Below are 15,970 nucleotides of genomic sequence, written 5' to 3' on the forward strand. Positions count from 1 at the left end.
AACAATCTCTGATTCCCTTTTCTTTCTTGATGATTCTTTGGAACCCCGACTTCTTTCCAATCCCAAATACTCTGGACGTTGAGTGGCATCCGGTAAAGGCATGGAGAAACAATAGATCATTACAAGCTGCTTCTCCAAGTACCTGCTTAAGGACCTTGATACTACAGGCATTTGATTTCGCCTTGTCTGAGCGGAAATAGAGTTCAGTGTAGTTTGTTACCACTACATGGTAGAGCAAGAGTACGAGGAGATCTATGTCTTCTCCAACGAGGGTAGTAGATTTGAAAGCAGACATTGTGATGGCTGCTTTTGTGATTTCAACATCGGCATCTCCTTCAGCTTGAATCACTTCGCAGCCTCTCTGACGCAAACGTTCCATGATGAGCTGGATAATTACCCACTTGTTTGCCTCATTCGACAAGAAGTCCTCCTTTTTCCATCAAATTTTGTTGCCCCTGTAATGTTCACCTTGTTCCCATTCAAATTTCTACTTCGACGCTGATGAGTACAGTCCTTTATGCTTGGCCCAACCCCATAACCATCAAACACTACAGTGGCTCTGGCATAGTGTTTGACAGTGAATGAGGCATAGTCATCTGCAATTGAACTGTAGGTGCACCCCTCCGTCCATTTTAAGTGGTGCAGAAGTGATCCCCCATCTAGAACATAGTGATCTGTCACTGGGACCATCTGTGTGACAGCATTGTCCGATTTGGAGGTGACATAATTCTTTATCGCTTCTGCCAGTTGTGGCCTATCTGGCTGGTGCAAGGTGTTCTTTGCTTCAAACAAAGACATTGGATATGGACAGAGTTCATAGTTCAGCACTTCTACTAGCCAGAGACCACCTGTCTGTGACGCAACTGGAATAATAACGCTGGATCTATGGTATGGTCTTCAGCAACTTTGACTGCCCTGCTGGATGCCTGTGTCTTGACCTTCGAACTCCTTTTGAGCGAATACGAGAAAACAGAGTGTCCATCCATCTTCCTAATATGTCATTTCCTATTGCGAAGAGGTCATGTACATTGATATCCTCATTTGCATAAACCCCTGTGATGATGTTGCGCGATGATTTATCATCTGAAAATGGTGTGAAACAGTCCAGTTTTGCTGCAACTTTTTCAAGGTCAGCCTCATCTCTACTCACTCTGGAGGTGGACAACTCCTTATGTTGTTCACCTGTTGTGTAACTATTCGCGGTCAGTTCTTGCATGGCAAGCTTGTAAGAGGATGGCACAGTGGAAGACATAGTCTAAACTGCTCTCTGGTGCTCTGACATCCCAGTTCCTCGCGTTAGGCCCCCTTGGCTTTTTAGTGAGCGCATTAGTGTCTGTTCTATCACAAGATCAGAGTCAAGGCCAGCCCAGTATTGGCTGCTGCGCCTGATTACATGGAACCCAGACTGGAACATCTGATGAACCTCGGGGTTGTCTGCTGATAAAGCACACCCTGCGGGTATTCCCATTCACATTTTCAGACTTCCCACCCTGGAAAAACTCATTTCAGGGAGGTAGCACCATCAATTTGCGAGAGACTCCCAGAACTTCTGGGAGAGGTGGGAGGTCTGCAATAGAGTAGCTCCTTAGCAGCTAGCCAGCTAGTTTAAATAACGTTAGCTATGCTAATGAACAAATGACACCCGTTAAACTCACCTCAACATGTCTTTTATACAGTCTTAACCCACCATGGGGAATAGAAGTCAGTGTTGCAAACAGTGCAGCAGGCAACACTGTCATTATTTTTGACCCCTATTAGGCAGGGGTACACTTTAGGGTAGTCTGGGGTGACATACGTTTTACATTTTCTTTTTTTTGGAACACTCTCCCATGGCGCTCTCTCTCTCTCTCTCTCTCTCGTGGTCGCTCGCACGCTCACTCTCTCTCTCTCACGCTCTCTCTTGCTCTCTCTCTCTCTAGCACACTCTCTCGCTCTTTCTCACGCTCTCTCTCGTGTGGTCACTCTTGCGCTCGCTCTCTCTCTCACTCTCAAAAAAATTGATTTCTGGGATATTGTATATAAATTGCGGGCATCAGGGAGCCACTATTAATATGCAGGAGACTCCCGGAACTTCCGGGAGAGGTGGGATGTCAGCATTTTATACCACAATTATGGCACTACCATTGTTAGAAACAGTGAAATATAGCAAAATAAGACAGGTATGGGTCCAATTCTTTTCATTGGCAGCCATTTTTTTAACATCAGATTTTTTTTACTTTCCCGTGCTCCGTTTCTGTCCAACTTTTGATATGTTGTTCAGTATGTCTGAAAGTACAAGAAATGACCATAAAACTATTTTTTGCAATTTTTGGGGGGTAGGGGTATTTTGGTGCTATATTGACAGCATTAATTTGCACATAATGAAAGATAATGCACCCCTACAAAACATTCAGAAAGCAGGGAATTAACCTCATTCAGCCTGCTTCTGATTATGGAATAACACTTCCCTGCACACACCAGTAACGATGGAATAGCAGTGTATGGCAGGCAGCCCAATAAAAAGTTTTTAAATCACCCAGAATGTTGCACAATAGTGAGAGATTATCACCTTCCCTGCAGGTAAACGTAACAATAGTTCCACCCAGACATGCCCATCAACAACAAATGTATGTCAGCTGCAGGCCCCAATAATGGCTTTGTGCATCAATGCAGCCCTGCGGTAAAGATGGCATATTGCACCCATGCATTTGCAGAGAAACGCAATGTTAACTCATCTCTGTAGGGAACCAGTAATGAGGAATTAAGACACACTTGCTGATACCCAGCAAAACCAGATTAGCAATTGCTGGAGGAGCTCAGCATGTTTATGGAATAGATGCTGCCTGGCCTGCTGAGTTCCTCCAACATTTTGTGTGTGTTGTGTCAGATTTGCAGCAACTGTAGACTTTCTTTTGTTTGCCAGATTAACAATTGCCTGCAGGAGCTTTGCAAGTGTGTAGTAATGGTGTGATAATGGACCTCTGCAGCAATTTTTCAACAAGTTATCATTTCACAATCAAAGGTCTTACTATGACCATCCACATTTTTTTGCACCATAAACAGAAAATTTTCTTGAACTACACCCTTCACTGGTCCAAAAATAACAATGGCAATGAACATACTCTGATCTCTCTCTTTTAAACCATCACACCTTATTTTTTTCATTTTCTATTCGATTTACATTTTCCTCTTTGCTGGCTGGCTGTTGGATAAACTATACCTTCCAAGCAGGAACAGGGAAATTAAAAACCTGCTGTTAAACCTGATGGGCCAGCAGTTTTAACAGAGCATTTTCATTAACAGTGCACACTGTGAGGGCTGAGAGTCTGTAGTTTCCTTAGGCCTCCTTTTTTTTTACAAAAATAAAGCAAGGATATTGCTTAGAAATGCAAGCATGAGCTGAAGGCACAATATGATCACAATCTAACAGGTATTGAATAGGGAGGAGTGCTTTGGCTTGCAGATGGTTGCTCCTTTATGCCAATTGTATGCCAGCAGCACTTGGAGCCTTGTCAACCTAAACAAAAGGCTGAAAATTTCACGAGAATGCAACAAAATTTCACAAAAAAAAGAGTTCCATGAGTCATTTTTTTTTACAACTGGAACCTCAATCTGGTGTTTATCTTCATTCGAGCAAAAACAAAAGCAGGATTAGTCTTTACAGTATATCGTACTATAGAAAAGCCCACAGGCACATTTAGTGCATGGTGATCACATGCCTATAAAAACATAAAGACAACATATCTACTATACATATAAAATCAAATATGTTCACAAATTTGAGAAGAATCTTCTTATCAACACACGATAGCTGGCAAATTAACATTATCCCAACTGACTCGTGGCCACTGTTTAGTACAAAACCACTTGGCACTCACTCCTCTCCATAATGAAAGAAAAAGAGAGAGAACATGATATACAAGAGTTCTCAACAATGTAAGCCGGCCACAAAGGAAGTTAACTATTTCATTACGAAATGTTGCATACTTAGACTGTATGCTTTGATTTATTGTAGGTGCGATAGCATGGTTGAGGGATCATTCCTCACAAAGATGCCTTTGGATATTATTTTTTGTTTTAAGTGGCATCTCTGGCAATGACTTTCATCACCAAAGCCCTCTTGAGAAATGAAGATTAAGTGCAATAGAATAAAATGATGACAGGTATAATGGAAAATGTTTTCAAATTATTGATTTCATGCACTGATTTTCAAAAACAGCATATTTTACAAATCTTATGTTATAAATACAGTCAGAAATACATTTAAAATACCACAATTCAATTCCAATCAATATCTAGCATCCAGTATTGCTTAATTTTGTACTTCCAAAGAAAATATTTGCAATTAACTTCATTTAGTAAATATTCAGCCAGAAAGTTCTCGACATAAAATTTTGAACTGCAAAAATTTGCTTGAGAAATTCTCCACTTACCTGCATAAAGATTTGGATCGATATAGTCGTCCAGTTTCTTATAGTGGATGATGTAGTCAGCTATCTTCGTTCCTATCACTGGCTGAGCATCTTGCCATTCCAAGCCTATCATAGTACTTGATGGTTCTACACTTGATGAGAGTCTCAACCTTGATATGAAGAAGAATCAGAGAGCAATATTAAGGAGTGCAAAGTTTAGTTTCTTGAGACACCACTTCTCAATGCACAAAGGAAATCAGAGACCCATACTAGAGAGCACCAGGTTCCATTTCTTGAGACACCACCTCAAGCACAATACATAATTTTCCATGTGTTGCAAATCAACACTATTTACTCTATTCCATCTGTCCACTGCTTTTTAGAGAGGGAGGGGATTTCTAATTTACTTTAACCTACAAGCTCGTCTTCTTGTATCCTCATTGTAATAAAACCAAAACTTATTATGCCTCCTCTGCTGAGCCATTCATTTGCAACACCTCATGCTCCAGTGGGATTTCAGAATCCAGCCTAGTCATTATTTTTGCATCAATTTCCAGCAATCAGCTTGTATATAGAGAAGTGGCTGCTTGACCAACTGCCTTGCCTTTAATGAGAAGCAGAAATTGAAATTAGATTACAGGAACCCCACTAAATCCGACAGCCTTTTTTAATAAAAGGCCGTCTCCAAATTTGTGTAATTATTTAAAGCTACTTAAAAATGAACTTCAGCCTACTGCATGATATACCACAACATATCAGTAAATTAAAATGGCAAATGATAATGGAATTGGACAAATTTCACTGAATAGCAGGCTAAACAACCCATTATATTGAAGACACAGGCCTCAATGAGAATATACGAAGTATTCACTGGTAAGTCAAAAACTCTGCCCATTTATTTCTTTTTTCTTGAGATACAGCAACAATTTAATCCTACCCTAATCACAGGACAATTTACAATGACTATTTAACCTACTTACCGGTATGCCTTTGGACTGTGGGAGGAAACTGGAGCACCTGGAGAAAACCCAAGCAGTCACGGGGAGAACATACCAAATCCTTACAGGCAGCCACGGGAATTGAACCCAGGTCACCTGTACTGTAAAGCGTTGTGCAAACCACTACATTTCTGTGCCACCCTCACCATCACACCTCAAACAGGTGGTTAAGGATGTTTGTTAATGCTCATTTGACCCCTCAGCTGTGAGATATGTTAAGTTAAATGCTTCCACAAGTCACAGGTCTTTGCTGCTTCTAAATGAAAATTAGCACTTTTGCCTGCTGTCAAGTTTCAACAGCTACAGACAGGCAGTAATTGTAAACAGACCAAGAAATCTCAGCGATATCGCAGGAGTTTGCTCACAAAAAGATCATTGATTTATTTTGCCTCTTCCCCCCAAAATCATGTTGTAAAAACGAACAAGGAGTTCTCTCAATGTTCTCATCAACATTTCACTCTGAACTAAAGTGTTTGTAAGGCATCACTGACATGGAATGGTCTTCAGCTTGGCATACTCAACAACAGTGAATAAAGTTAATGGAGAATCATTGCCTTTAAAAGACATCCTTTCAGACATCTCAGCATACCAACACTTCAGTATTACTTCTATGAGTTGTTTACCTTCCTTTACTGCCTTTGCTTCATCCATGTTTCTATTCTCTCACTTACTACAATTCTAGACTATTTTCTATTGCTTTCCTGTCAATCTTTCTGTGCTGCCAGACTTAGATAAGACTTCTTGCCAGTGCACCTAGTTGAACTGCTTCCTACCCGTTTTAATATTTATGTTTTACCATTAGTATTCTGATCAAATTGATCTTATTTAATCTATAGCACATAGAAAGTAAGTTAATTAAGAACATTAAAAAGAACACTCCAAGAAATGAAAACATTTGAGAATGATATATTGGAACCATCAAATGCAGGTACAAAACAGTACATTGAAACTGAACAATCCCAGATCATCATTCACCCTTTTCAAAAACCAGGTAATTGATTCCAATGCTCTTTCAACATTGATCTGGATCACATGAAATATTTGTCTTAGGGACACCATCGACAGTAATGTGCATGTAGATAATAAAAATTCATTTAGGTTTGATGCTTTTCATATTTGTCCCTGGCTGTAGCACTTGCTTGAAATTTTACAATCCTTTCCTGGGTGGCTCAGAAAGTATAATCATGTTTCCAGACAGGAAAGTACATTTGGACATAACTTCAAAGGCAATTAAGAAGAAATTACTTGCAACTAACACATTACTGCTGCACCTTCAAAGTAGGAATGAAGGATAAAGCCCCTTTCCTACTGATTTCACAGCTTGAAGTCATGATAAAGAACACAGCAGATACTAAACAGGGTATTATAAATCAAAGGACATAGCTTAAAATATTGACATTACATTGGCAAATACATCCTTAATGTTCCACTTGATCCTGTGGGCTTATTTGTATTCTGAAGTTTGTAGCAATTATACCAGAGAGTTCAAATGGTGGTGATATTTTCTGAAACTTTATAGCCACTAGGATTTGCAGTATTAGTTAAACCTTGCTCAAAGGTAATTAGTGTTGTGATTAGTATACGTACACAGGTTGAGGTAATGGGCTGCAGTTTGGGAGTCCATCCTCATCAAATGCATTCAGGTCACATCTGCACCAGTCATCAATGACATCACCCTTTCCCAAGCACCAATAGGAGCTCATTAGTGCCGTCTTGAAGGCCTATAAAACAACCACAGGAAGTGGGAGGTAAAACCAGTCATGTTGTTGAGTCATTGGCAGTCTCATTTCCTGAAATAGTACATCACCGCAGAAGGGCAAAATTGACTAGAAAATGTGTATCTGCACCCCAACAAATATTAGTAATAAATCTTGAATCATATTAAGTTTCAAATTGTAATTAACATTCCCCATAATCTTCAAAGCTGGTAACAGACAGATTAATTTTCAGCCTGCTTGATTTCTTGGTGTATCCATTTTTTTAGTCGGAAAAACATTGTATGACAACCACCAATCTAGCATCATCAAAGCATACTTCCCGCAACCAGACTGGTGTCACGTTACCTCAGAATTAAAGGAGGGCATACTGACTTAATTATTTGTAAACGTCTAAGCAGAGAGAGGGAAAAAATAAAAGTGAAAAATAATTTCAGCAAACAATCCTGGACACATTTCGATTCAGACTGAGGTTTCCGTGTGAATGTAGACGTTTATTTCGTTATTGGCTTGGGAGTTTAGTTGACATTTGGAAATACATGTTTTGCAACACTTCTGCTTTGACCAGGGTAAGTGGCACTTCCTAAATGAATCTGTTTTTAATGAAAGCTTTCGTTCAGAATATGTGGTTGAAAGAAATTCACTACTCTTGCTTAATCATAACATGCCTGATTCAGTGATGGCAATATTGAGGGGCAAAACAATAGGACACAAAAAGATCAATGGAAAACTACAATATTTGTATTTAAGTGAAACTTAATCAGAATGAAATCAAGAAATGAAGTGTTGCAGGTAACAAATAAAAACACAGACTGTAATTAGAAAAAGAAATGCCTTGACCAGTATTAGACCGAAATTTGCATCTATAATTTTGTGTTTTCTTTACTGCTGAATTCCTCCATAGTTGTACAGCTAGTTTCAAAGCAGTCCAAAAGAGCAGGGATGCTAAAAGCAGAAAACCAGTAAATAGAAAGCAAATGGATTGATTCACTAGTATGCAAAGGTTGCACAGTGGGACTTATTATAGTACAGATGCACCAGAGAGATGACTGGTGCCCAAATGCAATGGTCAAAAGAGGAGTTGGTTCACATATTAGCTCTGCCAACTGAAAAGCAATATGTCTATCTGTTGTCTGTGCACAGACCATAATAATGAGTCTTTGGTGGATTCAAGCCATCTTTAAATTAATTAGACCTCAACTGATTTCTGCTACAGTTTGTGTTGATATGACTACTCGGTGTTAAGGTCCAAGATGTTGGATAATTGGACTGTCAGGCTGATAGGCAAAGGGTTTGTTAATATATACCACAAGTACTGAAAAACAATTTAATAAGGAAGAGAGAATCTCACTTTCTCATCAATGAGATTAAGTACTCCTGGTGACAATTCGTTTTGAGAAAAATGTGATAAAAATATGATTTGTCTTTTTATTAATCTTACAAATAAGAGTGACATAAGGATTGGAGCTGGTGTGTAAGGGGTTGGTGGTATTGTAGAAAAAGGTCAACCGTGCCTTTCTATGGATAAATTAATTGCCTGGATATGAAAATAGTGTTTAAGATGTATCCAGGTGATTTAAATTTTGCTTTATTAAGAGGAATAGATAGAGTGGACAGCCAGTGCCTCGTCCCCAGGGCACCACTGCTCCATACAAGAGGACATGGCTTTAAGGTAAGGGGTGGGAAGTTCAAGGGGGATATTAGAGGAAGTTTTTTTTTAACTCAGAGAGTAGTTGGTGCGTGGAATGCACTGCCTGAGTCAGTGGTGGAGGCAGATACACTAGTGAAATTTAAGAGACTACTAGACAGGTATATGGAGGAATTTAAGGTGGGGGGTTATATGGGAGGCAGGGTTTAAGGGTTGGCACCACATTGTGGGCCGAGGGGCCTGTACTGTACTGTACCATTCTATGTCTATGTCTTTACAGTACTTCAGGGTATTGTAACATGTAAAAGTCACTATATAACTGCAAATGCTCATATTAATGCTGTGAAATTTTTAAAAAATCTAAGACAGGATGAAATGGAAAGAAAAGGCAGGAAGCTGATTTCAAGGTTGGAAACTCTTTGATGAAATTTCACAAAACTTGCCACTGAACAGAAAGCAAAGTAAAAATGCGTGTAAAAATGTAAGTGGCAGAACATCAATTCCAAAGGAGAGCAAATATTTGCAGTAGTGATCCTGTAGAACTGATATAATTGCTTCAATAGACGTTGAGAAAGCAATCCATGACTGATGAGCCAAAAATTAAAGGTGGAACTGTCAAATAACATCCTTTACTTAAAGAGTTAATGGGTTACATAGGACACCTCTTTCTCGACTAGCTCAGACACTGTTGGCCAAATGTCTTCCATTGGCACTGTAACTTTTGATTATTTTCTAAGTCTAATCTCCAATTAACCACTGTGGCAGAACCAAATGTCACTGTATATCTTAAACTCCATTGTTAAATATACATTGACACTCACATATTATATTTTAGAAGTGGATTTCACCTTTCAAATATGGTGGATTCTGGTTAATTGGGTCAACAAATATTTGGGACAAGTCTTAAAGAACAAAAATGAATTGAGAAAATAGCCAGGATTTCTTTCATTTACTTGGGGAAATATGCCACTTAATTGGGCAGGAGACTGTTGCTGAACATTTTCCAACTAGCATCTGTCCCGTGCACATTGTTTGGATGTGAGACTCTACACCATGCTTAGAGTGAACAGTTTTTAAATAGCATCGTTTGCATGTTTCCGTTTCAAAATCAGTGATTTTTGTCACTAATAGTTGGTGAGTAATAAACAGAAAGGCAATTCAGAATGGTTTTACTCACTGTAGTTTGAAGTATTCAGGCATGGTGCTACCAGAAATGGCCGGGAGTAAAAATGAAATGATTTCACTACTTTAACAAGTTAGGAACGATGAAAAATTTGAAGGTGTTGACAATCATCTTGAATGTTACAAATAAAATGAGGGTTTGGAGGATGCATTTCATCAAAAGTACTGCTTGAAGGTAGTCCACTAGCTGATTTTATTTATTTCCAGTCAATCAAAACAACATGTCAGTGTACGCTGAATGAATTCCTCCGTCGATAATTATTAGGAGCTAATACACAGTTTTAAAGTACTGTAGTAGTTTTGGTAGTATTCTAATTTATTGAAATACATAACTTGTTACTCAGTTAAATGGTAGTTTGTCTTTTTTAAACCTTTTTAACTGTTTCCATGAAACTTCAGCGAATTGAGACAGCTGCTTACTTTAACCATTTGGCCAAAATATACTGGTTCTGATGTGTCTCAATTCACAGGAATCCAGTATGTTGGGAACACAATAAAACCACAGCCTAAAACAATTCAAAGTGATTCTGCACCAATCTGCAGATCACTGCATGACAGCAAATACTGTACAATTCCCAGAATACAGGTACAAAAGGCTGCATTTCCCAAGATGATATTAATAAAGTGACATTAATTCAAAGATAATTTAAAAAAACTGAAAAAAACTGAGGATACTCTGGAATGCACTGCCTGAATGGCTGGTGAAAGCAGGCACTCTTCACAATGAGGTAGAGAAGATTGAAAACTATTTGCTCCCACAATAGATGAGGAAGCAGAATTGGAGTAGATATGTAACTGAAGGCCAGTTTGGGCACGGAGGGCCGAAGGGCCTGTTCTTTTGCTGATTGACTCTATGCCTCTACATCAAGCAGCATCAGAGTAAATGAAAAAGTAATCAACCTGAAATAATAACTCATTTTCTTTCTCCTCAGATGCAGCCTGCCTAATGAGTATTCCCATCATTTTCTACATTGAGTTTAGATTTCCATCATCTCTCTTTTTATTCACTGTGCATGCTTTACTTGATATTAGTCATCTCTTAAAGTGAGGGAGGGAGGTGTGCCATAGCTGTTCTAGACTAGAGACCCAGGATGACAGGTTATCTGTCTCAGATGTCCATTTCAAACTGAGGTAGATTCATGGGCATAACCTTTGACTGGGAAGTAATTCAGACCATAAGACATAGGTGCAGAATTAGGCCAATCAGCCCATTGAGTCTGTTCCGCCATTCCATCATGGCTGATCCCAGGTCCCACTCAACCCCATACACCTGCCTTCTCGCCATATCCTTTGATGCCCTGACCGATCAGGAAAATCTCACCTTCTGCCTTCCACAGATTTATGACCCTCTGGCTAAGAAAATTCCTCCTTACCTCTGTTCTAAAAGGTCACCCCTCAATTTTGAAGCTGTGCCTCTAGTTCTGGATACTTCTCCACCTCCACCCTACTTAATCCTTTCAACATTCAGTAGGTTTCAATGAGATTCCACCCCCCCCGCCCCAGCAGATCTCATCTAAGATCTAAGTCCTGCTGCAATCGCATTGCTTCCTCAGCACAATCTACCCCTCCACCTATCTTTGTATCATCCGCAGACTTTGCCACAAAGCCATCAATTCCACTATCTAAATTATTGGCTAACGACGGGAAAAGTTGCTGTCCTAATGCTAACCCCTGAAGACTACCACTAGTCACCAGCAGCCAACCATTGAAGGCCCCTTTTATTTCCATCTGCTGCCTCCTGTCTGTCAGCCATTCTGCTATCCATGCCAGTAACACCATAGGATTTTATCTTGTTAAGCAGCCTCATGTGTGGCACTTTATCAAACGCCTTCTGAAAATCCAAGTAAGTGACATCCACTGCCTCTCTTTAATCCACCCTGCTTGTTACTTCCTTGAACTCTAACAGATTTGTCAGGCAAGATTTCACTTCACAGAAAAAAATGCTGACTTTGACTTAGTTTATCATTAGTCTCCAAGTACCTCGAAACTTAATCCTTAATAATAGACTCCAACACTTTCCCAACCACTGAGGTTAGGCTAACTGGCCTATAATTGCCTTTCTTTTGCCTTCCTCCCTTTAAAGAATGGAGTGACAATTCCAGTCCTCTGGGACCAAGCCAGAATCACGTGATTCTTGAAAGATCATGACTAACGGTCCCTTATCACTTCAGCAACCTTTTTCAGGACTCTAGGATGTAGTCCACCTGGTCTATGTGACTTATCCACCTTAACAGCTTTGAGTTTGCCTCATATTTTTTCCTTTGTAATAGCAATGGCACTCACACTTCTTCCCTGACATTCACAAACCTCTAGAAGTGAAGACAGGTGCAAAGTGCTCATTATGTTCATCTGCCATTTCTTTGTCCTCCATTACTACATCACCAGCATTATTTTCCAGTGGTCCAATATCAACTCTCACCTCCCTTTTACTCTCTGTCAATAGGTCAGCAAGGACAAGGAACAGAGTGCTCTTTCCACTGAGCTGACTGGTTCTACCTCTAGAATTCCTTACAGTGCCTGATAAGGTTCTTCCCGGCTGCCAGAGCTACCAGAAACCTTGAACATAAAGTCTCTGCCTTTGCCGAACATTCAAAAATACTCAAAGGCTAAAATTGCTAATCTAAAAAAATTAATATGGAAAATAATACTATTAAATACACTATGAAACATTAAGTACATTCAAATCATCTCAACTAATGAAAATGATCTGATATTTATATTTCTTTCCCCAATGGTTGCCTCTAATTGAAATCAATGGACTTGCTGGAATTATTCCAGTTTAACCTGACACATGTTCTGGAGGCGAAATTCCCAGGCTGGGAAATCTGCAGAAGTTTGGGCTCCCCTGCTAGATTCCATGAAGAGTCCAACAGGCAGTCCATACACAAGCAATCAGCTATGTGCAAGTTCAGAATTCCTGCCATCACTCAGAGTTCTGAACTTCAGCCCAGTTATGAAGGTAAAGGTCACCATTTCCAGGCAAGAGAGGAAGACCGGGTCTATGTCACTGTTGTCAGACTTTTTAACTGTATGCAAATTTAAAAAAACTGGAAACCTTCTCTGTAGAATAAGGCCAATAAAGAACTTGCCAAGGATTTAAAATAATCATCAACCTGACTATTGCAACAGCTACTTCCCAGTGAGAACACATCAAGCAGTTTGTGTTGATTAGAAGGAAATGACTAATTATCAACTACTTAACAATTTTAAGAAAGTTTTTACAAAGTAATTTTCAAGCTTTGTCCCACTGGAGAAGTTTCATCCATTGGCTGTGGATAGTTGAAATAGGGAATTGCAAAGCATGTAAATTTATGACTATTGGTCAGAAAATGGTGTGCCAGAATTTTTAGCATCCAGTGCTGATGGGAAAAGCTCCTCAGAGCTGCAATATGTCAGGAAATGACACATGCAATTACACAAACTTGGGGAACTTGCCCTAATATATTCAACATTTTCCTTTCCTACATCAGAGTACTGGCTATAATATCTGTTCTGTAATGTTAACTGTTGAAATGAAAAGTCAACGAATGGAACAATTATCTACTTTCAAAATGAAGCAGTTTAAAAAATCAATAAAAGCTGTATACTACTTTATTTTATATTCAAGTAGAATGTTTTGGAATTTTGGCAACACACTTCAAAAAATTGTATAGAGGTGACAAAACACATAAAAATGCACTAAGTAGATATTCTTCAATTTACAAATGTTCAACTTAGGAATGTCTGCAATGCTGATGTTTCTTTGGGGTTCTTTCTTCATTTTATGAATGTACTATATTCTTTGTTACAATGAACAATGCACGACTCTCTGCTCTTGGGAATGCACTATATCAAAATTCCCAGCGTATTTCACCCTTTTTCATTTCATTACATTTCATAACATGGAATGTTTTGCAGAAATTAATCTATTTCATAAAGCAGGGAGTAACTGCACTTACTTCTTCCATTGTTACTGAAATAACTAGACACAAAATTTTCAATGTTAATCTCAGAACCATTACTCCTGTGAAGAAATGAAAGATGAAGAGATGCCCACTTTATTTCAGATGTAATCCTCTATGATTACATTTGAGTTATGTTTTGGATTAGCTTTCACTTCTCAAAAAAATATATAACAAAAATATGATTAATGATAGGATTGTAGCCTCATCAAGTACAAGATAAAGTTTAGAGCTGTGGAACCCTGTTCATGAAAGGTTTGGAAAATCTTGGCTTGTTACAGATGTAGATGATGTACCTTGAATAAAGCTTTAATAAGAAGTCATTAACCTAATTTCTACAGATGCACCGTGCAGGACATCTTAACTGCCTGCATCACCAGCTGGTATGGATGGGCCACAGCATAGGATTGAAATAAGCTGCAGAGAGTTGTAAAACTTGGTCAGGTCCATCATGGGCACTGGCCTTCATAGTATCTAGGATATCTTCAAGAAGCAATGCCTCAAAAAGGCGGCATTCATCATTGCGGACCTCCTTCACCCAGGACATGTCTTGTTTTCATTACTACCATCAGGAAGGAGGTATGGATCATGAAGGCACTCTTTCAATGTTTCAACAACACCTTCTTCCTCTCTGCCATCCAATTTCCGAATGGACAACGAACTCAGGAACACTACCTCACTACTTTTTTTTTCTTTTTATTTTTAAACTAATTATTTATTTTGACTATTATATATATATATATGTATCTGAAGTTGGAGGGACAAGTTCCCGCAACTTCCTGGCAGTTGCCATGGGAAACCTTTCTATTGAAAGTGCTTCAGCTGAAACCTGGCACAGACCAGGCAGGGTCACTCAGTTCAATGACTGAAAAGAAGCCATAAGTAGTTGGTAATTTATATGATGTGAATTAATTCAGGTAACAAGTATATTTAATTGATTTGAGATAACTTAAACCGTATTCCTTGTTTTTCATAAGGAGAAATTAAAACGCAATGGTATATTTATTTATTTATTATTGCAATACAGCACAGAATAGGCCCTTCCAGTCCTTTGAGCCATGCCGCCCAGCAAGCCCTGACTGAATCCTAGTCAAATCAGGGGATAATTTACAATTCCAATTAACCTACTAACTGGTACGTCTTTGGACTGTGGGAGAAAACTAGAGCACCCGGATGAAGCCCATGCAGTTACAGAGAAAACCTTTCTTTGTATCATCTGCAAACCTTGCTTCAGAGCCATCCATTCATCAATACCGGCTGTGTGGTGAAAAAAGCACAACAGCACCTCTTTCACCTCAGACAGTTGAAGAAGTATAGCATGAGTCCTTAATTCCTAAGGACTTTCTAAAGGGGCACAATTGAGAACATCCTAACTGGCTGCATTACTGCCTAGTATGGGAACTGTACTTCCCTCAATCAGAGGACTTTGCAGGGAGTGGTGCGGACAGTCCAGCGCATCTGTAGATGTGAATTTCCCACTATTCAGGACAGTTACAGAGACGGGTGCGTAAAAAGGGCAGGAAGGATCATTGGAGACCCGAGTCACCCAAACCACAAACTGTTCCAGCTGCTACCATCTGAGAAATGGTACCACAGCATAAAAGCCAGGACCAACAGGCTCCAGGACAGCTTCTTCCACCAGGCAATCAGACTGATTAATTCACGCTAATAGAATTGTATTTCTATGCTATATTGACTGTCCTGTTGTACCTACTACTTACAATTACTATTTATTACAAATTACTATAAATTGCACATTGCACATTCAGACGGAGATGTAACATAAAGATTTTTACTCCTCATGTAAGTGAAGGATGTAAGAAATAAATTCCATTACCTAAATCATTGTGCAAAAATCTGAAAATCAGCAGTCCCAATACTGACCCCTGAGGAACACCAGTAGTCACTGGCAGCCAACCAGAAAAGGCCCCGTTTATTCTCATGCGCTGCCTCCTGCTTGTCAGCCGTTCCTCCAACCATGCCAGTATCTTTCCTGTAATGCCATAGGACTTTATCTTGTTAAGCAGCCTCATGTGTGGCAACTTATGAAACACTTTCTGAAAATTCAAGTAAGTGACATCCACTGCCTTTCCCG

General features: G+C 39.3%; 1 protein-coding gene across 4 annotated transcripts in view; it reads right to left on the reverse strand.

Moving 5' to 3' along the window:
* Nucleotides 1-15,970, reverse strand: part of LOC134359927 (astrotactin-2-like) — a 1,812,737-nt gene that overhangs the window by 469,316 nt on the left and 1,327,451 nt on the right. For all 4 annotated transcript variants that reach the window (XM_063073791.1, XM_063073790.1, XM_063073789.1 and 1 more), the window contains 2 exons: nucleotides 6,977-7,110; nucleotides 4,413-4,561 (listed from right to left, as the gene is read on the reverse strand). In XM_063073791.1, coding sequence (XP_062929861.1) covers nucleotides 4,413-4,561; nucleotides 6,977-7,110 — 283 coding nt within the window. The remainder of the gene's footprint in view (nucleotides 1-4,412; nucleotides 4,562-6,976; nucleotides 7,111-15,970) is intronic.

Source organism: Mobula hypostoma, chromosome 21 (genome assembly GCF_963921235.1).
Source record: "Mobula hypostoma chromosome 21, sMobHyp1.1, whole genome shotgun sequence".
Taxonomy (NCBI): domain Eukaryota; kingdom Metazoa; phylum Chordata; class Chondrichthyes; order Myliobatiformes; family Myliobatidae; genus Mobula; species Mobula hypostoma.